Below are 26,678 nucleotides of genomic sequence, written 5' to 3'. Positions count from 1 at the left end.
AAGTTCCAAGTTTTGAGAAACAGTTTTTGCCCTCTGGTGCCATCTAGCAACGTTTCTTGGAACTGCGGCCTTCTATGGAAGTTCCAAGTTCCGAGAAAGATAACTACCAGGAGCTTCCGGCCTAGTAGAGGGGCCAAAACCCACTAACCTCCTCACCAGACTGCTTCTCTACACCTGTCGTATGATGGGCTTTTTTGCTAGTAAACAATAAAATCAAGTGCAAATTACAATTCAGCAGCAGCCATATCCTAAGAATCTTTTAAAACCAAGTAAGCTGCTAAAAGCCACTAAAAATCAGAACCATGACATGCCTGGGGAAATGAAAAGTAATTTTTATTTGGCACAAATCCCACAATCATAAATGCAACTGACTCTCCTCTTTGAACTTCACCTGCCCACATTCTCTGTACAGCTATTAAAACGTTGAAAGGTTGGCCAAGCCTGCATTCTCACAGGGCCAAGCCAGGGAAAAAGGGGCCGGGACAAAATAGGTAGATGAACAGATTAATGTTTTTCTGAATTCAGATTTAGAGAAATGGAAGATAAACACCAAGTTAAAAGTCTTCTCATGGTAATATAACCATCTCGGCACAAGAGGGTCTTTGTCCACCATAAAAATAATTTAAAATTTGTAAGCCTATGCGGCAGAGTCTTGCTATTTACTGTTTTACTCTGTACAGCACCATGTACATTGATGGTGCTATATAAATAAATAAATAAATAAATAATAATAATAATCACTATCATCATCTTCATTTAATTGGTAAATTTCTGATCTAAATCATTTTCAACTCAAAATTAGTTGGATTGTTACATGCTAAACTTTTCGTTATTAAAGAGTGAGATTTCTCTGTGGTTGTTTCACAGATGGCAATAATCATTTTGTTAGCAAGCCGTTTTCTGGACACAGCCTCTCCATGTGGGAAAAGTTTATTCATGCACTTTATTCATGCTCATTTTATCTCCCTCCCACACCTTGTAATATTTATTTGGCATTCATTCGTTCATTTTTATCTATGATCTCACCCTCATGGACTCCAACCTGCAACAGTGAGGAAGAAGAAGGCTTCACTCTTTCAGATTTGTCCATAGCGGCAGCACTTGCATTGACAGCGGAAGTATCATGGTATGTCCAATGGTTTACTAGATAAACAAATTTTAACGTTCTAAAGCATAATGTCTTCAATGAGGGTCATCTGTCTTAGGAATGTAACTTCTTATGTAAATTTGCACAAACTATACCTCAGTTGTATCGGGGTAATTGCTTACCCAAAATATAGCAGAGTGCGAAAATAGCAGCAGCGTAGAGTCTGGAAATGGTTTCAGCTTTGAGTTTAGGAACAAAAGAAGCACTCACGGTCTTTGGTCAGTAAGAAGCTTTACTGACACTAAATAAATTACTTACAGAATAAATGGTCATATATACAGTCCTTTCACCAACAGTACAGCAACAACGTAGCAGTATAACATCAGCAGTCTGATAATGTCAGCAGTAAGTTCCAGCAGTAAGTTCCAGCAGTAAGTTCCAGCAGTAAGTTCCAGCAGTAAGTTCCAGCAGTAAGAAGCCATACAACATGGACTTCTTAAATACACTTTTCTCCTTGGCCCAATTAACCAATAGTCTCTTCATCTTGTACATCTCGTACCGCACGTAGGCCAGGGAAGAATCTGCTTCATACTGGACTTCTCCTGGCAGAGACAATCTGGCCAAGGACATCTTTTTAACTCTTTAGAGTCCTTTTCCTTCTGTGGTTAAAAACCTAACCACAACACCCTTTCATTTTTAACTACAGAAAAAATACAATTTACATTTCATTACATTTCACCTGTAAGAAATCAACTTTACATGTTTACAACAATCCCAACATTGTGTACATTTCTCTGTGTGTTACATTTCCCAGAGACTTATTTATATGTAAGCTTTTCTTTTCTTCTTCTTCCAAGCACTGTTGAAAAAACTTGGTGCTTTGGGGCGTTGAACTACTTTGCAATCTTCCAACTTGCAAACTTTCAGCAATTTTAAAACTTTCTGCTTCTGGCTTTTTTAGGTAATTTCCTTTGGAAACTTTTCTACCTTTACACCAAGGTAACACCTAACTTTCCCCAGAGACTTCAGTTTCAACCCTTCCTGCAGCTTTGGGCTGAGTTTTCTTGAATGTGGTCTTGGGAACTCCCTGCCACCAGTAGACGAACCACTAGCTCCACAATCATGTACTCTTTTGCTTGCCCCTTTGCATACAGACACGTGTGTTTGAAAACACCCCCTTTCAGTTTTCGCTGCCTGAAAACACTTTTCTTTTTCTTGTTCAGACAATTTCAACACATCACTGTAACTCTCAGGTTCAGACTTCACACAACACACACTGAATTCATCTGAATACTTTAAAGGTGGAATTCCTTTGTTTTTCTTTGTGAACGACGAGGTACACTGGAAATTTCTTCCTCCCTTTCATTTCCCTCCTCCCTTCCACTTTTGGGAGTGGAAACACTCTTCTCAGAGATGTGAGGGCTCTGAGAAGTTAACCCCTGAGTTACTGTTTTCTCCTGGTTGTTCACAGTTTCTAACAGAACTTGGGAACCTTGAATCCTGTCCCAACCTGCCTCCTGAAAAGTAGCAGACCTAGAAACAACCACCTTCCCATGACTTAGGGAAAAACGCCAAGATTTGGATTGCATGCCAGAATAACCCACAAAACGTAATTTCACAGACTTGGTTTCACCTTTAGATCTTTTGGACTTTGGGATATGCACGTATGCCCAAGACCCCCATGTTCTCAAGTGAGACAAATCTGGCTTTGAACCAAAAAGTAAACAGTAAGGCGAACTGCCTGTAACCCTGCTCCAGGTTCTATTACACAGATAGTTTGCGGTTAAAAATGCTTCTCCCCACAAATCTTGCTCAGCGTTTGCATCAGCCATTAGAGAATCTTTCTTCATTTGAAGTACTCCAATTCTTCTCTCAATTGACCCATTTTGAAAAGGAGTTTGGGGATCTATTAACCTGTGTGTGATTCCTGTTTTCCTAAACCACTCACAGAACCTTCCAGAAACAAACTCACCCCCACGGTCCGACTGCACAGAAATAATGGGCTTGTTAAAGAACTTTTCCGCCCAAGTTTTCCAATCCCTAAAAGTTTCAAAAGCTTCTGATTTTCGCTTCAGTAAATAACACCAACTAAAGCGTGTGTAATCATCCAGAATTACAAGCACGTAACTGGATCCCCCTTGTGTAGGCGTGAATGGCCCTACCAAGTCAATAAACACCAGTTCAAAAGGCTTTTGTGACACCCTGTCACTTTTCCTGCAGATGTTCTGCACCCGGGATTTGGTCTGATGACAGATTGAACAATCCAAGAAATTTTTACAGTTTCGCAAGCTTAACCCTGTACACACTTGAGGCATGTGACTTAACACTTTAAAACTTGCATGACCTAAACGCCTGTGCAACTCATGAACACAATTTTTATGGTCTGGCACGTTACCAGTTTGTGCCACCCTTTCTTTACCTGCACCCATGTAAAACAGTCCATTTTTAACATGTCCCAGTGCCACATTTTGTCCATCCTTAATCACTTGGCACTCATCCTTCTGAAACGTAACAACGTATCCTTCAGACGTTAGAGCACTAACAGAAAGGAGACAAAAATCTAAATCTGGAACATACAGAACCTGTTCACACTCCTTTTGCAGACATGGAACGTAGCAACAGCCAATTCCTTCCACCCTCGACGTTCGTCCATCTGCAAGCGTGATTGACTTCACCTTGCTTGGTTCCAACTTCCGAAACGCCTCTGGATTATTAGAAATTGTTCTGGACGACGCAGAATCAATCAGCCAAACCTCTTGGGCCTCGTTACACCTCACTGTGGCTGAAACAAATGCATTCGAGCATTCCTTCTTCTCTCCAGCCTGTGTAATTCCCTTCTTCCTCTTTTTACAGAAGCGTTTGATATGACCCGGCTGTTTGCAAAAATAACACTCTCTTACTGCAACTGCGGTTCTCTCCACATTGTTGTCTTGGAAACACTTATCATTCTGCATTCTTTCTCTGCTGCCAAGGGCTGACTGCTTAACCCTTTCCTGGCAGTTTTCCTCCTTCCTGGAAAGACGCCGTTTCTCTTCTTGGAGCAAACGACCCGTCAAATAATGAAGAGTGAGTTCATCAGTCTTCATACTTTCCAGACTGGTTGTCAGAATGTCCCAGCTTTGAGGCAACGACCCCAAAATCAGGTAGCACTTATGCTCTTCCGTAAAAACGATTCCGACCTCCTGCAACTGGACAAATAGAGATCTCACCTGTTGGAGATGATTTGCCAAACTTCCAGCCTCCTCCAACTTTAACCGATACAGCTCTCTGGTGAGGCTCAGCCGTGTGCTTGCCGACGCACGCACATAAATCTGTCTCAGCGCATTCCAGCTGTCTCTTGCCGTCTCATCTCTGTTGATATGGACAATTTGCGAGTCCTCCATACTCAAGACAATGTTTGCTTTGGCCCTTTCATTCTGCTCTTCCCACACTTGTGCTTCTTGAGCAGTCTGACCAACCGGCCTCGGGACACTCACGACGTTCCAACATCTGTCCCGCTTCAAAAACATTTCCATCTTGAATGACCACGTTAAGTAATTTCTCTCATTCAGCCGTTCCACCGGAATACTGGATGCCATCTGAACCTGGGCCATCCTCACCGGCTGGGCTGGAGCGCGACTCACACTGGATACAGACCCGTCTGAGCTCGATGAACTGCCTGAGCTCGACTCCGTCTTTCCCTCCAGCGTTCCTTTGCTCTCAAGCTTTCCAGCAACCAAAAATTATGCCTTCCAGACTTTCTCTGGGCGCATAACCTATCGGGGTAATTGCTTACCCAAAATATAGCAGAGTGCGAAAATAGCAGCAGCGTAGAGTCTGGAAATGGTTTCAGCTTTGAGTTTAGGAACAAAAGAAGCACTCACGGTCTTTGGTCAGTAAGAAGCTTTACTGACACTAAATAAATTACTTACAGAATAAATGGTCATATATACAGTCCTTTCACCAACAGTACAGCAACAACGTAGCAGTATAACATCAGCAGTCTGATAATGTCAGCAGTAAGTTCCAGCAGTAAGTTCCAGCAGTAAGTTCCAGCAGTAAGTTCCAGCAGTAAGTTCCAGCAGTAAGAAGCCATACAACATGGACTTCTTAAATACACTTTTCTCCTTGGCCCAATTAACCAATAGTCTCTTCATCTTGTACATCTCGTACCGCACGTAGGCCAGGGAAGAATCTGCTTCATACTGGACTTCTCCTGGCAGAGACAATCTGGCCAAGGACATCTTTTTAACTCTTTAGAGTCCTTTTCCTTCTGTGGTTAAAAACCTGTGTATGTACTCAGGGTGGGCAACTTGTGGCCCTCCAGATGTTTTGGCCTACAAGTCCCATCAGCCCTAACCAATATAGCCAATGGTCGCAGGAAGAAACATTAACAATCTCAGATATGCAGATGACACCACTTTGATGGCTGAAACCGAGGAGGAGCTGAGGAGCCTTATGACGAAGGTGAAAGAAGAAAGTGCAAAAGCTGAGTTGCAGTTAAACCTCAAAAAAACCAAGATTATGGCAACCAGCTTGATTGATAACTGGCAAATAGGGGGAGAAAACGTGGAGGCAGTGACAGACTTTGTATTTCTGGGCACAGAGATTACTGCAGACGCTGACTGCAGCCAGGAAATCAGAAGACGTTTACTTCTTGGGAGGAGAGCAATGACAAATCTTGACAATATAGTTAAGAGCAGAGACACCACACTGGCAACAAAGGTCCGCATAGTTAAAACAATGGTATTCCCCGTAGTAACCTATGGCTGCGAGAGTTGGACCATAAGGAAGGCTGAGCGAAGGAAGATAGATGCTTTTGAACTATGGTGTTGGAGGAAAATTCTGAGAGTGCCTTGGACTGCAAGAAGATCAAACCAGTCCATACTCCAGGAAATAAAGCCACTGCTCACTTGAGGGAATGGTATTAAAGGCAAAACTGAAGTACTTTGGCCACATAATGAGAAGACAGGATACCCTGGAGAAGAGGCTGATGCTAGGGAAAGTGGAAGGCAAAAGGAAGAGGGGCCGACCAAGGGCAAGATGGATGGATGATATTCTGGAGGTGACAGACTTGACCTTGGGGGAGCTAGGGGTGGCAACAGCCGACAGAAAGCTCTGGCGTGGGCTGGTCCATGAAGTCACGAAGAGTCGGAAGCGACTGAACGAATAAACAACAAGTCCAAAACATCTGGGATGCCACAAGTTACCCATTCCTGAAAGTGACACATTGACCCTGTTCAGACAACACACTAAGCCATAGTAGTTAAGCATTTTGAGCTAAACATTATGTCTTAGTGTGTCATGTGAACCTTTCCTAACCATGGTGGTTTCATAATCACAGTTTAAACATGCTCACTAACCATTTGCTGCAAAAGGATGAGCGGCCTAACCATGGCTTAGCGTGTTGTGTGATCAGGTCCTTTGAGCACAAATATGCAAACCTTTGGCCAAATCTGATTATCCATATTAATTTTCTGGAACCAGATCTATTAATGTGACCTGATAGGATCTTCTAAAATCCTGTTCACAGATTTATCCTGGAAGTGTTACATGAATCTGCTAATGTTAAGGTTGCAAAGGAAGCTGCATACCAAACCAGAGCATTGGTCCATGTAACTCAGTGTCATCCACACAAACTGGTAGCATCTCTCTTACAGCTTCTTTAAACGAGTGATTTATAGCATGCTTGTTACTGGCTACTCATGGATGCTCGCGTGTCCTTTTGACAACGACGTCAGCCTTAGGCGCGTCTCTTGCTCCTTTTCTCAGTTTTAGCATCACAAAATAAACTGTAGAAAACCCGACTCTTCTGAGGTTGTGCTAGAAAATGCCCACTAGAGGGCGTTGTCCCATTGAAATATACAGGCCATGTAGTCACTGCTCTCTTCTCCATGTAACTGTGCTTGTTTCAAACACAGAAGAGAACCAGGAAGAGAGCAATGGTAAGGAAATGCCATTTCCCCTCCCCACCCTCACCCCTCTGAAGAACCCCCTGGGTTTCAGACATGGGTCATTTCAGCCCAACCCGGAGATGCAGGAGATTGAACCCAGGACATTCTGTATGCACAGCAGGTGCTTTACCCAGAGCTGTGATGGCCCTTCCCCAATCAGCAGTCTCGTGTGTACAGGTTTACAGGATTAATTCAAAAAGAAAATCAGTGCAAATCATTTCAGCGAAATAAGAGACACACAGCCCCACTGATTTCAAAGGCACTTCAGCCCAAAGTAGCCAAGATGTTGGGTATTTTGAAATTGAAAGTCCTCTGTCTAAAAAAAGAAAGAAAAAATTAAGCATCCATAGGGCCCACCTAAATTGAATCGGGGCTGTGATGCTGGTGCATAGGAGAAGTGAAAGCTTCCTCCCATCCCTCGTGCCGCTTGGCCAATGCTAAAGAAAACACACCCTACAAGCCTAAACCTGCCATTTGCCCCATTTCAGAAAATGTATTGGAAGCTTTTCCTAATGAAGTTTGGGTGGCCACCATGTCTCCTCTTTTATAGAGGACTATCCTCTCTTTGAAGGCATCCTCAATTTCTCTTTAAATTCTACTTTAAAAGCAAAAAAACCTAAGAACAGTTGCCCACCCACAGTTAGCACCTAAACAGGCACGCCCACAGGCCCACGCTGGACCAAAACCACAGGCCCCAAAGTGGAGGTTTAAACCCTTTTTCCTATGATAATTTTCCCAATGAAAATGGTCCCCCTCCTATAATCTGCTACTTATCCTTCTGAATCATCCAAAAAGAGGACAAAAGGGGATGCTAATTTGCTAATATTTGCATGTGCTCATGTGTATCTATAGATGCAAATTGAGAAGCTGTTATTATAATTGTAGAAGTAGAAGCACAGTCCCTCTCACCATAGTGTAGAAGACTGTGACCAGGTGACCTGTGTGCCTGACTGTTCAGCCAGCGGTCCATGTACTAATTGTGGAGGGGCAACAGTTCTTATGGCTCTTTTATCTTTAAACCAGAATCGGACAGGGCAGCCTTTCGAAGGGCTTCTCTCAATGAGCAATTTATAGCATGCTCGTGATTGGTCACTCAGAAGCTTGTGGGTCGATTACATGACGTCGTTAACAGCCAGGACATCTGCCTGGGTTTCCCCTGGTAATCCCGTGGTTTAAAAACACAGAGAGAATCCATTATCTAATTTATGATGGAATTTATTCCGCCACTAGGTTGTGCAGTTTCATTGAAATGAATAGGCTGCAATAGTATTCCCTTTTCAATTCAAAATCATGTGGTCTGTCTGAAGGAGCCCGGTGTGACTGAGAAATGATCCGAGACCTGGTAAGGCTGTGCGGCGTGTGTCTTAATGTAGAATCACCCAAAGAGACGATGCCTTCAAAGAGCTGTTCAAATGGAAGATGGTCTTTTATAAAAGAGGACACATGGCAACCAGCTTAACTCTACTAGGACCCCAGCATGTGCCCAAGGATGCTGTGTGTAGTGTGCTGATGCTAGGGATATCCAGAGTAAGACAGTACAAAAAAGGGAGGACGGACAGTGAAAAAGGACAAAGAGAGCTGGGTCAGACACAGCCCGAGGCCTGTGAGTGACCATGAAAAGTTGTGTGCTATGTTTGATGCTTACCATCCCCAGGGAGACAAAGATGAGACGGGAGGCTGCTGTTCTGGAGCTAGAGAAAAGGGGACAGAAGATGGTCCGGTTTGGGAATGACATGGAAAAGCTGGAGAAAACCGTCATTAGAAACTGCCGCCTCTTGCGCGTGAGAGCTGACAAGATGGCCCTGCGGAGAAAGGTGAGGGGAAGACTTTTGCGCTGGGTGTGCTCCAAGTGGGTGGGTTGAAATACAAACTCTACAGCAGCAGGGAAATGCTGTATGCCGCCCTGAGATCTTAATTATTATTATTATTATTATTTATTTATATAGCACCATCAATGTACATGGTGCTGTACAGATTACACAGTAAATAGCAAGACCCTGCCGCATAGGCTTACAATCTAATGATATAGGGCAGGATATAAATATTTTAAATAAATAAATAAATAAATAAATAAAATATGTATGTTTGTTTATTTCAGTCATAGACCAGCACAGCAGAAAACATCATCACAATATTAAAAACCCCAATATACAATAAAATACATACATAAAATACAAAAAACACGGCACTCTCAGCCTAAGTCTAAGGTACAATAAAATTCTTCAACATCAATTTCCGTCGGCTTAATAAAATATGGAAGCATGTAAGATTTTCAAAGCTTGTGGGCATGCCACCTGTGTGTAAATGTAAGCACTCCAATTCTTAGGCAAGAAAATTTCCAAAGAGCCAGAGTGTTGGACTTTGAGGCCTGAATTCCATCCTGGAAAACTCTCGGGAGCCCTCATTCCAGCGGTGGGCAGGGCTGAAGGCAAAAAGGGCAGGCCAAAATACCAACACGCTTTAGCTTGAAGTGCTTACTGCAGATAACGAAGCGTTAGGAGGGGCAAATAATAATAATAATAATAATAATAATAATAATAATAATAATAATAATAATAATTTATTACCCACCTCTCCCTCTGGATTGAGGCGGGGAACAGCACCAAATACAAAACATAAAATACATAAAACTGCTTAAAAACATATAAAACTAATACATTATTAAAAAGCATCTTAAAATTCAACTGGGTAGGCCTGCCAGAAGAGATCAGTCTTTACGGCTTTCTTAAATTCAGGGAAGACTGTTTAGTTGGCGAATCTCTCCCAGCAGGCCATTCCACAGTCTGGGAGTGGCAGAAGCGAAGGTACTCTGGGTAATGGTTGTCAGCCGAGTTTTGGCTGCCTGAAGTAAATTCTTCCCGGAGGACCTGAGTGTGCGGGGCGGATTGTACGAGAGATGGTGATCCCGCAGGTAACTTGGACCCAAATCATGTAGGGCTTTAAAGGTTAACCAAGGCCGGATCAACACTATTGCTTTAAAGCGCTTTATAACAGTTTTATAGCGCTTTAAAGCAGTTAAAGCACTTTATAACTGTTATAAAGCGCTTTAAAGCAGTAGTGTAGATCCGGCCCAACACTTTGTTTCATTTTGTGAATGCACAAAAGCCAGGGAACAAGAAAACAACGGGCAGTCAGGGAAACGGGAGAGGGGCCACGCAAAGAGGTTGTGGCCTTTGGGGGAACCCCAGAGGGCTGGATTGGGGCCTCACATAGGCCAGCTTTGCCTCCTGGGCATGACGTCTGACACCCTGGCCATGGAGCCTCATCAATATTCTTTGGTGTCTGTTATAAAATGCTAAAATGCTAAAAAGCAAATACTAATCAGTGTTGCTGTATAAAGACAGCAGTATTTTTTAAAAAATGAAATCTATTACATAGCTATCAAAAATACCTTTGCAAGAAGAGATCTCTGAGCCACGGTGGACCACCACTTGCTTTAAGCATCGCCAGGGGAGCAGTTCCGGGGGTTCCCTTCGCAGGCCACAGAGTACTCCAGAGGTCAAAAAAGAGCTGCCTCCTTATTTTGTAGCCGAAAGCAGAAGGACGTTACGGTCGCCTGTTTCCATTCCGGCAGATGTATTTATAGAACGTCAAGATAAAAGGTTTTAAAACTGCCTGTGGTCCTTGCCCTAGGCTGAAGCAAAGGCACAGCTGGAAAAGGAGGTCATGGAACTGCTGTCCTGCCGGGCACCCATGTTCTGGATCCCGCTCCGAGCTCACGCAGTCTGGGAAAGAATGAGTGTAAAACTGGAATGCACAGTCCTGGCCAATCCTCAGCCAGAGGTGAACTGGTAAGTGGGCAAGCGATGGCATTCATATCGCCAGTTGTGGAGCCCTCTGCAATTTGGCCTCCTCCCACCCTGCTCCAATAACTCAAGGCCACTTTATGGGATCCACAGAATGAGGTGATGCATCTCTCCTTGGAGTGTACCATTTGGGGCTGCAAGGGAGGGGCGGGTGCTTGTCAGAATACACCATCCTCCAAATAGCATGTGTCAGGGAGACGGGTCCAGCCTAGCCTTCTCTCCGGCATCATGGTAAATGTGTGTGTCTATTATTATTATTTTTTAAAGGAGCATTCAGACATGGAACCTAGGAAGCCGCCTTATACTCAGTCAGATCCTTGGTCCATTGAGCCCAGTGTTGTTGACACTGACTGGCAGCAGCAGCTCTCTCTCCAGGGGTTTCAGGCAGGAGTTTTCCTTGCCCTACCTGGAGATGCCGGGAGTCGAACTGGGGACCTTCTGCATGCAAAGCAGGAGCTCTACCATTGAGCCATGGCTGCCAGCACACAGCCTGAAGTGGCACTTTGGTGACTGTAGAAAAAGTTCCTCCTCTGTTAGCTCCTGTTGCAGCTCAGAAAGGAGCAGCTTTCAATGAGATGGGCCACTTATGAATCAACCCCAAAGAGGAAAGGCATCACCAAAAGGACAAAAGAGGATTTGCATGAAATTTGCATATATGAATTGATATGTGTAGCTGCAAATCAAGAAATAATTGTGATAATTTAAATAGAAACAGAGTCCATCTCACCATAGTGTAGATCCTGTGTGCCCACCTGTTCAGTCTGCGGCCCTGGTGCTCACTGTGGATGGGCTCCAGTTCTTAGGCTTCTCTTATCTTTAAGCTGGACTAGGACAGAACAGCCCTTTAAATAGAGGATGCCTTCAAGTAGAGGACTGTCCCCTGTAAAAGAGGATAAATGGCTGCCCCATCTTCAGTTGTGGAGACAATCCACCAAATCCAGATTTTTGTTTTGCTCTTTCAAGTCTTTGAGAATTAAGTTAAGAATAGTTACTCCCCGTCGGAGAGGCCAAACAACATATTGCTTTACCTGATTCTAGTGATAGTTATCTAGGGTGACCCTATGGAAAGGAGGACAGGGCTCCTGTTATCTTTAACAGTTGTACAGAAGAGGGAACTTCAACAGCACCTGGTGAAATCCCCTCTTCAACATAACAGGTAAAGCTAAAGGAGCCCTGCCCTCTTGACCAGATACAAAAGAGGGCAGGGCTTTAACTGTTGTGATGAAGAGGGAATTTCACCAGGTGCTGCATGTGTACAAATGACACCTGCTGAAATTCCCTTTTCTATGCAACTGTCAAAGATGCAGGAGCCCCGTCCTCCTTTGCATATGGTCACCCTAAGGTTTGGGGAGGGAATGTCCAGAGGGACTAACAGTGAGAACTAACCAATGTTAGAGCCACTTAAGCCAGTAAGACAATACCTGAACATTTACAAGGCCTGCACAAATGAAAAGGTGCTGAAAAGATAACAGATGTGGTACTAGACAAGTTTCTCTGGAGAGGGAATTCTGAAGACGAGGTATTACCACCAAAAAGGCCCTATTGTGCTGTGGACTGGGCAGATCCCGGGTTCTCTACATGAGGATAAAATCCTGCACTCTTACTGGAGCTACTGCTTCCAGATTCCTTGCAGGATTAAGATTGGCTCCTTCACGTGTGTGTGTGTGTTTTTCCCCAGGGTTTTTCTTTCTGGGCAAGTTCCACATGATTCATTATACAGCCACTAGATGGAGCTGTGGTATAGCAGAATCTGGAAAGTCTCCAGAAATTTATCCCTTTTCAAAGCAAGATAACATTTCTTATTGTATTTTCCACTTTGAGAATAAAGTCGCTACAATGGCTGGTAAGCACAGGAGGGGCCCTGGAGGTGGACAACATTGTGTAAAGACCCCACAAAAAGAGTGAGTGGCCAATCATGAGTGAACAAGAAAAGCCTTATGTGGGGAAAGCCCCAGATTCAAATCCCTGCTCAACCACAAAACTTCCCTGTTGAATTTGACTAATCCAGTAGTGGGAAGTAGGACCCAGCTTTAGCCCAACCATACCTTTGGAGACCCACTTCTTAATATTCTGCCATATATTTATATAGCAGTAGTGCTGCGGTTGCAACTCACCTTAAATCAGGCTGGATCCCTAACCACCAGTTGAAAACGGATAGCCCCTAACCTACCTCACAGGGCTGCTGTGAGGATAAAAGGTAGGGGCCATGCATGCTGCCCTGAATGTGATGAAAGAAGGGCAGGGTTTTTAAAAAGGTACTAAATGCTATGAACGTTATAAAGCATTTATACACTTTTTTTTTGTATGTCTGTTTATTTGTACCTATCCAGGTATAAAAATGGAGTTCGCATTGACCTCCGTCTAGCTCCTGCCGGGAAATATAGAATGAAGAATGAATTTGGAATGCTCACGCTGGACATTAGCAGGTAATGGACTTGCCTAAAAGCCAGGGCAGGTTCAATTCCAACTTCCTCTTTAAAAAACAGCACGACTTCCAGCGAGACTCCATTTTCCCTCCAGTCTTGTTGTCCATCCTGTCTGCTGCTGTTCTTTAAAGCAAGGGTAAGAAGAAAGTAGATCTCCAGATGTTTGGGACTTAACTGCTAGCATTCCTGCCCATTCATCATGCTGGCAGGGACTTCTGGGATTTGAAGTCCAAAACATCTGGAGAGATCTACCTTCTGCTCACCCCTGCTTTAAAGGAAGGAAGGACCTTGTGTAATCTATGCTGTAAACCGCTAAGGGATGTTGTGCTAATGATGGCGGAGTCTCTGGCAGTGATTGGCTGAGCTGCCTAAATGTCACAGAAGGCCTCTGGCTTACATTGGCTGAGATGCTCAGGCTTCAGAGAGGGGAAGGGTAGGGCAGCCAGGAGAGCCTAGGAAAGTAGCAGTAAAAGAAGCAGGACCCTCGGAAAGGAGTTAGCATCAGACTTAGAAAGCAGCAGGCTTAAGGAAGTGGCAGAAGGTAGGGCCATACATGGAAGAAATCTAGAGAAAGGGGAGGTAGGAGGAAAAGTTAGCGTAGTCTAGTCAATTTCACTCACATCACCAAAAAGAGGAAATGGAGCACTAAAACAGAGGACTAAAAGGGAAAGAGATTCACATAAAATAAGCTAATTTGTGCATACAGATGCAAATTTAGAAAGTATTTATAATTTAAACAGAAGTGCAACACATCTCCCCATAGTGGGGATGGCTGGGCCCAGGTGTTCTGTGTACCTGGCTGCTCAGTCTCCTGCCCAGGTACTAACTGTGGGTGGGCAACTGCCTGCTCTCCTTCCTGATGGTTCTTTATCTTCAAACCAGACTTGGGCTGGGCAGCCATTGAAATAGAGGATGCCTTCAAAAAGAGGGCTGTCTTCCTAGGCCACCCTGAGGGGCACTCAGAGGGAGGAGACTGAGAGGGAAGGCTGTACGGCCAAACAGAAGCGGCCCGTGTAGCCAGGAGCAACAGAGGAAGGTCTCAGTTCTCATATCGTTCTGAAATAACCACCCATATCTTTATCTCCTAGGCCTCAGCCTTCCTCAGCCTGGTGCCCTCCAAATGTTTCGGACTACAACTCCAAGGATGTCTGACCACTGGGGCTGGAGTTGAAATCCATAACATCTGGAAGGCTCCAAACTGGGGAAGGCTGAGACAGGTTCTAAATGCAGCTGGGACATCTTTTCTTTTCAGATGCTCCTTGGACGATTCTGCTGAATACAGTGTGGAAGTGAAAAATCCGTATGGGGAGGCCTACTCATTTGCTACCGTGCTTGTCAGGAGTAAGTCGGGGATTTGCTTTCTTTTTCCTCATAACATGCTTTACAGCTTTTCTGGGACTCTTCGTTACAGAATCCTCAGTGCAAAATAGTTGTACGTAGGGTGGCCACTGATCATCAAAAAGGAGGAAATACACCACCAAAAGAGAGGATACAAGTTTGCATATGCGAATTTACATGTATAGATGCAAACCTAGAAATATCCAAATTTAACTATAATCCATCTCACTTTCCTGAAGACAGCTATAACCAGGGGGCTGTCTACACGCGGGGAAAGCCCCACGGTCACTGTCGATTAACCAGCTCCGTCAGTTAAACGACACAGGCGCAGATTCACAGCCACCGCAGGGCTTCCCTGCGACACTGCATTTTGAAAACGTCAGGGATTTACCCTGGCATTTCAAAGGGAGCGACATCAGCATGGCGCTTCTGCCATGTAATGTCGCGCCGTGGCCAACCTGGGGGTGGAGCCTGGTGAAAAGTGACCATCTGTTGGTTGCCTTCTACAAGGAAGAAGGCGGAGGGGCTTCATAGGATGCTTCTTCTTTTTTTTTATAATTTTTATTTATTTTCTACACTGTATAACATACATAAAACATTACCATAATAATAATAATAACAGAAAGAAAAACAGAAAAACATCAAACAACTGCTGCATACATATTGAATAAATGTTGAGTACATATGTTGCATAACTATTACCTATACCTTATCATACTACAACATCATCATTCTTAATATAAAAGTGCACCCCCCACCTCGGGATCATTCCTGAGTCCAAAATCTAATCGTTTCTTCTGCTGGCGGTTTCCCACTTCCCTTAATAAACACAAATATTAGGAACTGTTTCCAGATTCCTTCAAACTCATTTATTTTAGTTACGCCTTTTCTCCACTTAATATTACATGTCAGTTTATCATTAATGGCTATATCCCATACTTCTTTGTACCATTCTTCAATAGAATATTCCCCTTGAATCTTCCAGTTCCTAGCTACTATCAATCGCGCTGCAACCAGCAAACTCGATATCAGCTCTATAGTTTCTTCTCCACACTTTATATCTTCAAATAGTGACAGCAATGCAATCTTTGGTGTTTGTTCTATTTTCATTCCCACTATTTCTTCAATTTCTGAAAACACCATCTTCCATAATCTTTGTACATATTTGCATTGCCACCACATATGTAAATACGTTCCTTTTTCCCCACAACCTCTCCAACAATTTGCTGAATGCTGATCATTTATCTTATTCAATCTAATCGGGGTTAGGTACCACCTCCATAAAATTTTAAAATAGTTCTCCTTTATTCTCACTGATAAACTTCTCAACACTCTTTGTTTCCATAGTCCCTCCCAGCTCTGTCGCCCTATTTGTACCTTCAAATCTGATTCCCATACCATTTTCTCTGGGTTCTCTCTAAACTCCTTCTCTAACAATAATTTATATATTTCACTCATTAACCCTTTTAAAACTATACTACCTCCTTTCCCTTTTTCCTTACTTACTATTAACTCTTCAAACTTCGTCATCTTTCTACAAACTCCATTTTCTTTAATCCACTTTTTATTCCATTGTTCTAATTGCCCATATTCTAACCAAGATAATTTTTTCTCTTTTAACAAATTTTCCATATCCTCTCTTGTTTTTATATCTCTTAGCCAATCCTTTAATTTCATTTTACTTTTCTCTTTTAATATTTTACATAATCTACCCTTCAGATCCTCTGGGAAATTCTTTAACATTATTATCGGTGCTAAGGGAGAGTTGCTCGGAAGCAACTTCCCTTTAAATTTACTCCAGGTTTCCCATTGAGTCCTCAGGAGTGGATTAACTATACTTCCAACCCACTTTCTCCCTCCATCTTTAAAGAAAACATTATCCAAATTTTCATAGGATGCTTCAAGGATGCACTAAGAGTGAAGTTTCTATGGCAGGTACCATAGAGCCCATTGCTAGAGCATTTCTTCCCTTTTTTCTGATTTTTTTTTTGGGGGGGGGAATCTGAGAAAGCTACCATCCAGGGCTTGAGGGAGCACCTCCAGCCCATGAGCTAAACTTTTCGCCCACCCACCCCCGTTCTGAATAAAGCAAATATTACAAAATGCCCTAAGTCCCTAGTGCTTTCTCTCAACCAAAGGAAACCAAACTCAGCAGTCCAGCGTGAAACGTTTCCTTGGTGGATCCAGCAGTCAGCCATGTTTTGTTATATGGTTCCAGGGCGTTATACAGAGGTTAAGCACTACTGAAATATAGCTCTATAAAGAGAAACATAAGCCCTCCCCGCCTCTCTCTCATTAACGCCGCTCTATTGTTTTATAGAATATTATGGAAAGGGGTCTGGATTTGATTCCGAGATATACAAATGTAAGTACCTATCCGGGGTTTATGTGGTTTTCTGTTTCCGTGGATTGGCATCGCATGAGAACTCATAGCACAGTTTTGAGGTGTTTGACGACCCAAAATGTAAAGTGGGGAATGTGAAGCAGGATTGTGTCTGTTTTGTGGCCAAAAGGAGAGAGTGAAAGGCAGATTGAGGGAAACAGAGGACAGGACAAGACACTCTACTTCCGATTGTCAGAAACTGGGGAGAAAAAACAGGCAATAGCTGCACCCTTTGTGCCCCCAAGGGCTGCATGCGGTGACGGGCACTGGGCTGGGGGTGCCACACATAGGCATGCATATACCTAGGTGAACAAGCTCATGAAGGTAAACACCTCCCCTCTTCCTCCCGATTAGGGTGACCATATGAAAAGGAGGACAGGGCTCCTGTATCCTTACCAGTTGTATAGAAAAGGGAATTTCAGCAAGTGTCCTTTGTAGGCATCCAGCACCTGGTAAAATTCCCTCTTCATCACAACAGTCAAAGCTGCCAGAGCCCTGCCCTCTTTTGTATCTGGTCACTCTACAAAAGAGGACAGGGCTCCTGCAACTTTAACTGTTGTGATGAAGAGGGAAATTCCCTTTTCTACCCCACTGTGAAAGATACAGGAGCCCTGTCCTCCTTTTCATGTGGTCACCCTACTCCTGATGCCCATCAAACACACAACACACATCCATGTGTACATACCCACGGCTATCTAGGCTGCATAGGGACCACTGGAGGAGAGGAGATGAAATCCTCCCCCATCCCACCCTTCCAAAATTCCAGAAGATTGCTGGGAAATGGCAGTCTTGGCTGCATCAGAATTGCTGCATTGGGATCAGGATTGCGAGAGGGAGATTAAAGCCTTCTCCCCCTCCAGCGATCCTGATCCTTTAGCTGCTCCATCCCTGATCACCTGCTTCCCAAGAGCTTCCCAAGAGCAGCTGGATGGCCATTATTGGTGACAGGAAGCCGGCTTAGGAAGACTTTCTATTTTACTCTGGCAGGACAACCTTTGCTGTTCTTCCCCAATGCCGTCTTCTTTCTTAGGGTCGCTCAGGGACCTGGAGGCTGACTTTGCTAGTGTCTTGAAGCCTGTCTTTTCCAGAGAGAAGGAGCCCTTCACTCTGTTCTGCAGCTTTACTTCCGACTTGCAGGAATACCAACGAGACATCCGCTGGTTCAGGGATGGTTCGTATTTCCGACAGCCCCCCTCCCCGTGGCTTCTGCCGTTTAACAAGCATCAGCTGGGCAATCCTCAAGTGAGCATCTTCCCCTTGTGCTCCAGGTGAGTTGCTGAAAGATTCCGACCGGCAGCAAATCCAATGCGGAGTCCGGGAGGCTTCCCTGGCGGTGTCTTGCGCTTACAAAGAGGATGAAGGCTTTTACAGCGTCCGCATCCCAACACAGGATGGATACCACGAGCAAAGAGCTTATGTGTTTGTTAGGGGTGCGTACAGGATTTGGGCCCCTTTTTGTTTGGTGATAAGAGTTTTATTATTGTTATTTTTAAAATGCCTAAGCTCTGTACAAAAACCAAAATCACAAAGGCCCTGCCTACACTCATAAAATCTTGAGATAAAAGCGAGCCAAATCGGAGAGAAAAGGAAAGCAAAACTGTAGCCCAGCATTCCCCAATCTGGTGCCTTCCAGATGTGTTGGACAACAACTCCCATCATCCCCGGTCAGCATCACATTCTGGCTAGTGGGTGATGGGAGTTGTTCTCCACCCTTTCTGGAGGGCTCCAGATTTGGGAAATCTGCTACAGGCAAACCTTTTACCAGATCCACAGGTAGAGCTTCCCTAAACAATGTTTTTATCCCATAGCTTTACCAAGGCTTCTGCTTCTGGATTCTTTGCAGGATCAGTATCGGGTTCTTTACACAGGGTTCCTCTTTCTTTTCTTCAGGGATTTTCTTTCTCTGCAAGTTCTATAAGTTTTCATTAAACACCCACTAGATGGCACTGTGGTGTAGTGCAATTGCACACTGTACACGCAGCAATATTGTGCAGCCCAGATTTTCCACCACATTTTCACCATTATGGGAAACGCTGCAATATTGGTCACAAAGGACAGGAGAAGCCCTGGAAGTTGAAAACAGGCCTGTTTAGATGACATGTTAAGCGTTGGTTGGGCTACTAACCTTTTCGCAGCAAATAGAGAGCATGTTTAAACTGGAGTTATGTAGCCACCATGGTTAAGAATTGTCCACACGACACACTAAGTTATGGTTCACATGACACGTTAAGCCATAATGTTTAGCTCAAAATGCTTAACCATCGTGTTGTCTGAACAGGGTCAATGTAGTGTAAAGGACCTGCAAATGTCCATGAGTGACCAATCACGAGCACACGATTAAAACTTGCTTATTATTATTATTATTATTATTATTATTATTATTAATCTATTATTTATTATTATTATTATCTTATATAGTGTTTAATTACAGAAGCCCTTAGACATATTTAGAGTAGATCCATTGAAGTAAATGAGACTTAGGATGGCCACTGAAGAATCACCAAAGAAAAGGAAATACCGTACATCACCCAAAATGAGGACACAAAATTGTATACAATTGCATATACTAATTTATATGCAAATTTAGTGCAAATTTAGAAATACTTATTAGAATTTAAGCAGAAATACAGCACATCTCACCATAGTGACCAGGGAATCGGTGTACCTGTCCATTCAGTCTGCTGTCCAGGCGCTAGCTGTTGATGGACAACAATTCCGATGGTTCTTTATCTTTAAATTGAAATTGGACAGGACCACTGAGTCCCCTGACAACCCTTCAAATAGAGGACTGTCCTCTCTAAAAGAGGAAACATGGGCACTGTATGGCTAGCTTTAAGCTCATGGCTTTCAACGTCCCCTCTAAGGATGCCTAAATCTGGATTCCCATCTTTAAAACTTGATAGTGCCTTCAGGGTCCAGAAGATTAAACTGTGGGAGCCAACGCAACGTGCAGCTGCAGGCCACCCTGATCTAGATAAAACTATCTCAACATGGGTTCTTATTTTTAGATGCTGCAGCTGAAACAGCCGGAGCTCCTGGATCACCCCTCAATGTGCAATGCCATGATGTGAATAAAAATAGCCTCATACTTTCTTGGGTGACGCCCAGTGATCACGGCGGAACTCCTGTCATCAGCTATTATATCGAAAGGTCTGTATTGAGAAATACCAGAGACATAGGAAGAGCATCACACGGGGGGGAAATCGCGTTTCGTTACCGTCGCTTCTCCGTCCCCGCTTTTGTCCCTCATTACTTCCTCATGGACCATTCAGGGGCGGTTTTTATTGTTCTGCTTTTCCTACACACAGCAGGAGATCACGCACATTCCATGGTGTGTGTTTTTTTAAAAAAAGTTGGATTAAAAGGGGTCTATTTTGCGATGGAAAAACAAGCAGAAGGAGCGGGAGACGGACAGTGTCATCTAAAGATCACACATCCGTAAGCAGGCAGTAGCAAGTGTGTGATAAAATGCACATCTGATGAACCTCACAATCTCTTCCTTTTGCCAGAAGACAATTTACCCCAAAACTCTATGGTGTTTCCCCCCACCCCTCCAGGTGCGAGGTGGGCACTGATGAGTGGGTGCCATGCAATGACAAGCCAGTGAAAAGCTGCAGGTCCCCCGTTGTGGGCCTCACCGAAGGGAAGACCTATCAGTTCCGAGTGAAGGCCGTCAACAGTGCAGGTGTCAGCAACCCATCGAAGGCCAGCGATCCGGTGACAATGATAGATCCCAACGAGACCAAAAGATTGCTAAGTACTTTATTTTAATGGATTCATAACAATTAACATTTTGTAAAAACAAACCGAGGCAGCTTCTGAGACAATGAAATCTACCAATAGATCCTAATCACACAATTGTAATATTCAAAACATTGCATTCCTCACCTTACACCAGTACATCATAATAGCAATAGGGCTTGGCAGGGCCGCTCTGAGAAGTTGCACATATCCTATCGAAATACTTGGGAGGGGTGTTTTGTTTACATTTCATTTGAGCAGAAACCTTTAAATTTCATCTTGGCATTTTGCTGAGGGTAAAATTAAGTGAAAATTTCTGCATGCAACCTTCAGATGCCTTCAGATTACGTTTTTCCTGCAGCTCAGGAAAGAGATGGCCTTAGATCATTCCCCTGGGAGAGCCTTCACAGAACCATAGAATAGGAGAGTTGGAAGGGGCCTATAAGGCCATCGAGTCCAATGCCCCGCTCAGTGCAGGAATCCACCCTAAAGCATCCCTGACAGATGGTTGTCCAGCTGCCTCCGAAATCTCAATTAGTTCCCTTATACCAAGTTGGCCCACTGGTCCATCTCATTGACTGTTGTCTCCTCTTGACTGCTAGTAGCTGTCCAGTGTCTCAGGCTGGGGGTCTTTCCCAGTCTTGCTACCTCAAATCCTCTTAACTGGACAGTGGGGACAACTATCGCCACCCTGTCCCAGGAATTCCCCATGAAGGATGCTGCTGCATCATAATGTTTTTTTACCATAAGATGTAGTGATGGCCACCAATTAGGATGGCTTTAAAAGGGGGTAGACAGTTTTCTGGCTACTAATCCTGATGGCTCTATGCTGCCTCCAGTATCAGAGACAGTAAGCCCCTTTATACCAGTTGCTGGGGAACATGGGCAGGAGAGTGCTGTTGCACTCATGTCCTGCTTGTGGGTCTCCTATTAACAACTGGTTGGCTACTGTGTGAACAGAATGGTGAACTAGATGGACCCTTGGCCTGATCCAGCAGGGGCATCTTATGTTCTTATAATGTAGCCAGTCAAGCCAGGAAACACCCAAGCCAATTCCTGTCATGTCCACCATGAATTCTTTTCATGCAATTCTCAATCTCTCTCTCTGTGTGTGTGTGTGTGTGTGTGTGTGTGTGTGTGTGTTCTTTGATTAGAAATCCCTTATGATGATGGGATGAGGACAATTACAGTTTCCAAAGACGAACTGGAACGTAAGTTCAAAGGCACCTAGCTTCTTTGTTACCCCTCCACTTAATTCCCTGCTCCAGAGTTTCTTTATATTACCAGTAAATCACTTAGGAGTTTAGAGGAATGGAGATCCCTGAACAAATCTCTTATGCTTCAAATAGATTTCTGAATCGACTTTTCTGCTATCACGTTCCTGCACATCCCTTGGTTCTTCTTCGTGGTCTCTATGCATCACACATATGGGCTTTGCGCCTGCGCAGAGACCAGACCGGAACCTACTATAGCTGAGTGGAACGTTTTTGGCGGGAACCCCTCCCCCCACACTACCGCGCATGTCCATGGGGTTCCCGCCCTTACCTCAGTTCTTCGTCGTCCACCATCGTGCATAGACCATAGAACCAACCTCGTAGCGTTTGTGTCTTTAAAATATCTTCTTTACTCTAATTCTTTCTCTTCTTTCTCGTTTTTTCTCGCTCCGGCGTTTCTTCTCCTTTATCTATCCTATATAAAAAAAAAAAAAAAATAGTTTTTTGTAGTTTAGATTTTCCTCAGCGACTTCGTCGCTTGAGGCCTGTATGGCACTAAAAGCACCGTTTAGAAAGTGCGTAAAGTGCGGGGCTAAGCTCCCTCCATCGGACGGACACTCCCTTTGCATATTGTGCTTAGGTGAAGGGCACGTTGTCGAGACCTGCCATCATTGTATGGCCTTTACAAAACAGACCAGGAAACATCGAGCAGACCGACTCCGCTCGGTTCTTTGGGAGAAGGCTCTCAAGGCCGCTGAGGCCCCGACAATGGAGAAGACTGCGGCTCATAAGTCCGTGACTCATAAGACGGCACTTACTAAGACCGCACCGGACAAATCATCAGACCAAAGCACTGAAGTGCAGACCAGAGCTCATAGGGCTGAGATACCCCTCACGCCTGGTCGGTCTTTCTCGAGTTCAAAGGCTAAAAAGGACTTTAAAAAAGCCAGAACTCCGATACCTTCTTCTGATACTGAGAAGAAGAAGAAAAAGAAGAGAAAGAGGGACGCGGAGAAAACTCCCTTAGCGTCGCCTCGTCCTATAGAGCGGGTCAGGAGTCAATCTACTCCACCCGCTGCTCCCACTACCTCGGTATCGAGACCACCTTCGGTATCTGCCGCTTCGATATCGAGACCACCCTCGGTATCGAGACCGCACTCGTTACCAGCAGTACCGACTCGTCCGCCTAGCCTTTCAGAGGGCGAACTGAGGGATTCGATGTCGGCAGCGTCTTCTCACCAGCCCCCTCGACCGCGAGAACTTCCATTGTTGCCATCTCCAAGGCTAATACCACGCCGTGATTGGGAGGCAGCCTCTCGCTACTCTGAACCTCAAACGAGGGATGACGATTACCAATGGGAAGGATATCGCCCCCAAAGGTATTTCCAGGAACAGCAGTATTCGCGGGAGGATTACTATGCTCTTCCCCCGCCTACAACTAGGGTGTGCCGTTTCCCATCACCAGCGCCTCAAAGAGCCACGGTATCGACGCCTCATAGACAGCCATCGGCGTCGGCTGTTCCTGCGGTTTCGACTGATGACTTACATCTAGTCACAGTTACGTCACCGGAGGAAAACTATCCTTCGGACTCGGAATCGGGGGTGTCGGCCGCTCCTTCATTTCCATCACCGGAGGATGAGGTCCAAGATAAAGACCCTTCCTCCCCATCAGACGACATGGTTAGATTCTCGGACCATATCCTGCGAATGTCTAGAGCATTGGGGATAGAGACTCAGGAGGCTAATGAGACGGTGGTAGATCGCATCTATGATGTGTTTCAGACTACCACAAACCAGAGGATAGCAATTCCCCTCCCTCATGCGCTAAAGCAGGCAGCGCAGTTGACTTGGAAGACACCGACGTCGACACAGGCAACATCAAAACGCCTAGAGACTCTGTATAAAGTGCAGGAAGAGGGTGCACAATTTTTAGTTCAGCACCCTAAGCCGAACTCAATAGTAGTTGAGTCAGCACAGGGCCAGTCTCAGAAAGCACATTCTGCTCCAGTGGACAGAGAGGGAAGGAAGCTGGACATTACTGGCAGAAGAGTCTACTCGTCATCCTCCTTGGGCATCAGGGCATCAGCCTATGAAGCAACTATGGCCCGTTATCAACTTTTTCTTTGGGAGAAGATTGGTAATCTGTGTGATCACCTCCCAGAGGATAAGAGAGAGGTGGCAAGAGTTCTTCAAAATGAAGCAACGGGTATAGCACGGCAGCAGTTGTCCACCGCTCGACACCAGGTGGACTGCCATTCAAAATCGATGATGGGGGCTATATCGTTAAGGAGGCATGCCTGGCTTAGATCCTCAAATCTAACCAACGAGACTAAGGCCAGGATAGAAAATATGCCGTTTGATGGAGAAGGTCTATTTAACAGCAAGACCGATGACACGCTGGACTCCATCTATAAAGCTCGGACGACTGCTAAAAAGATGGGGTTTACTTTTCCCTCGCAACCTCAATACCGTTCTAGAAAATGGAGACCTCCGATGCAACAGCAGCAGCATCGGCCCCAATACCAGCCTCAACCTCGGCAGCAACAACAACAGCTGCAGAGGAAGAGGCCTTACCAGGGCAGATACCAGCAAGACAAGAGGCAACCCGACACAGCGGGTTTGACTCCTTAGCTCCAGATCCACTCCCTTTTGCGAACCGCTTAGCACCCCAGTACCATCAATGGGAGTCAATTACAACAGACTCCTGGGTGCTCACTATCATCAACTCGGGCTATGCCATCGAGCTCGATGCCCTCCCTCCTTTTTCCGGCGTGAAAGTAACGGTTCCATCCCCTCCTCTGCTGCTCGAGGTACAGACCTTACTATCGAAGGGAGCCATCTCTCCCGTACCTGCAGAGGAACTCAATCAGGGATTTTTTTCCCGTTACTTCACGGTCCCGAAGAAAGACGGAGGTCTTCGACCGATCATGGACTTAAGACAACTGAACAAGTTCATCACCCCGAGGAAGTTCCGTATGACAACGGTTACTTCTATTCTGCAGCTTCTACAAAAAGGAGTTTGGTTCGCAGTGGTGGATCTGAAGGATGCGTACTTCCATATTTCCATCAGGAAGTCGCATCAAGCTTACCTTCGGTTTTCGATCGGTGCATCTCAGTACCAATTCACCGTTCTTCCGTTCGGGTTGGCCACGGCGCCGAGGGTTTTCACGAAGGTCATGGCGGTGGTATGCGCCCACCTAAGGCAGAAAGGCATTTACATTTATCCATACCTGGACGATTGGCTCCTCGTAGCGGGCAGCAGCGAGGCGCTTCAGTCAGACATACTAACCACCCTCAACCTGTTGGACTCGTTGGGGCTGTGGGTCAACCACGAAAAGTCCATTTTGACTCCACAGCAGAGATTGGACTTCATAGGGATAACCCTATCCTCTCGAGACGGGAGGGCATACTTACCGTCAACCAGGGCGATCACCTTACAGCAGTTAGCCATCGATACCGAGAGCCGCCGAAAGGTTTCGGCATGGACAGTTCAGAGACTATTAGGTTTGATGGCAGCTACTACGGCAGTCATAAAATTTGCAAGACTCAGAATGAGGATATTGCAGGCCTGGTTTTTGAGGACTTTCGATCTCAGGCACAATGCTCGACGAACTTACCTTTCGATACCGCAGCAAGTGAGGGCATCCCTGAGATGGTGGTTCTCGATGTCGACTCTTCTCGAAGGCGTTCCATTCCAACAAGACGCGCCTTCGGTAACGATCACGACGGATGCATCTTTAGAAGGATGGGGAGCCCATTGCAGCTCTTTAACCTCTCAGGGTCGTTGGCCTCGATCACAGAGGGAGCATCACATCAACCATCTCGAACTCCTGGCAGTAGAAAATGCAGTAAAAGCATTTGCACAGATGATCGAGGGCCGAAATGTCTTGATCGCAACGGACAATACTACCGTGGTGGCATACATCAACAGACAGGGTGGAACAAGATCACACCCCCTGAACCGTTCTGCACTCAGAATATGGAACTGGTGCATAAAGAGAAGGACTTACCTGACTGCGATCCATGTAGCCGGCAAGGAAAACGTCGTTGCGGACTCTCTCAGCAGGTCCTTCCATGTCGACCACGAGTGGGAGCTCGATGTCGAAGTGCGGGAGAGCCTTTTTCGGTACTGGGGCCGTCCTGTTGTCGATGTCTTCGCTACCGAAGACAACGCAATTTGTGCCAAGTATTGCAGCAGGGCAGGAAGAGGAGAGCAATCTTTAGGAGACGCCTTCACCAGGACTTGGAGAGGAAATCTCCTGTACATGTTTCCTCCCTTCCCACTATTGACAAGGGTGATAGCCAAGATCCAGATGGACAACTCCAATTGCATCCTAATCACTCCGTGGTGGCCTCGACAGACGTGGTTCGCTCACGCCCTTCGGCTATCGAGAGGGGATTACATCAGGCTCCCGTCGACACCGAAGCTACTGTCTCGACACCAGGGCAGGGTTCGACACGCAGATCTGTCGACCCTCAAGATGACTGCATGGAGGATAACAACCACTCCTCCTCTGGAACTAGAACTTTGACTGTGGACCACATTATATTGGCAGCACTAAAGCCTTCCACAAGGAAAACTTATGCAGCAAAGTGGCAAAGATTTCGGAACTTTGCTTCAGAACAAGATCAAACACCAGAATCTTGCCACTTAGCCTTTATCCTCAATTATTTATTGATGCTTTTTCAGCAGGGACTTAAGCTTACATCCATCAGAGTGCACCTAGCTGCAATTACATCTTTTCACCAA

General features: G+C 45.1%; 1 protein-coding gene across 2 annotated transcripts in view; it reads left to right on the top strand.

The window, feature by feature from the left end:
• Positions 1–26,678, top strand: part of MYOM3 (myomesin 3) — a 66,447-nt gene that overhangs the window by 11,677 nt on the left and 28,092 nt on the right. For both annotated transcript variants that reach the window (XM_063140809.1, XM_063140808.1), the window contains exons 3-13: positions 1,052–1,126; positions 8,675–8,834; positions 10,654–10,811; positions 13,157–13,252; positions 14,505–14,593; positions 16,911–16,955; positions 18,004–18,144; positions 18,242–18,403; positions 19,982–20,123; positions 20,531–20,730; positions 21,869–21,925. In XM_063140809.1, coding sequence (XP_062996879.1) covers positions 1,052–1,126; positions 8,675–8,834; positions 10,654–10,811; positions 13,157–13,252; positions 14,505–14,593; positions 16,911–16,955; positions 18,004–18,144; positions 18,242–18,403; positions 19,982–20,123; positions 20,531–20,730; positions 21,869–21,925 — 1,325 coding nt within the window. The remainder of the gene's footprint in view (positions 1–1,051; positions 1,127–8,674; positions 8,835–10,653; positions 10,812–13,156; positions 13,253–14,504; positions 14,594–16,910; positions 16,956–18,003; positions 18,145–18,241; positions 18,404–19,981; positions 20,124–20,530; positions 20,731–21,868; positions 21,926–26,678) is intronic.

The sequence above is a fragment of the Elgaria multicarinata genome, chromosome 13, assembly GCF_023053635.1.
Source record: "Elgaria multicarinata webbii isolate HBS135686 ecotype San Diego chromosome 13, rElgMul1.1.pri, whole genome shotgun sequence".
Taxonomy (NCBI): domain Eukaryota; kingdom Metazoa; phylum Chordata; class Lepidosauria; order Squamata; family Anguidae; genus Elgaria; species Elgaria multicarinata.
Note: the sequence above shows the minus strand (reverse complement) of the source record. Positions and strands in the feature narration are given on the sequence as shown.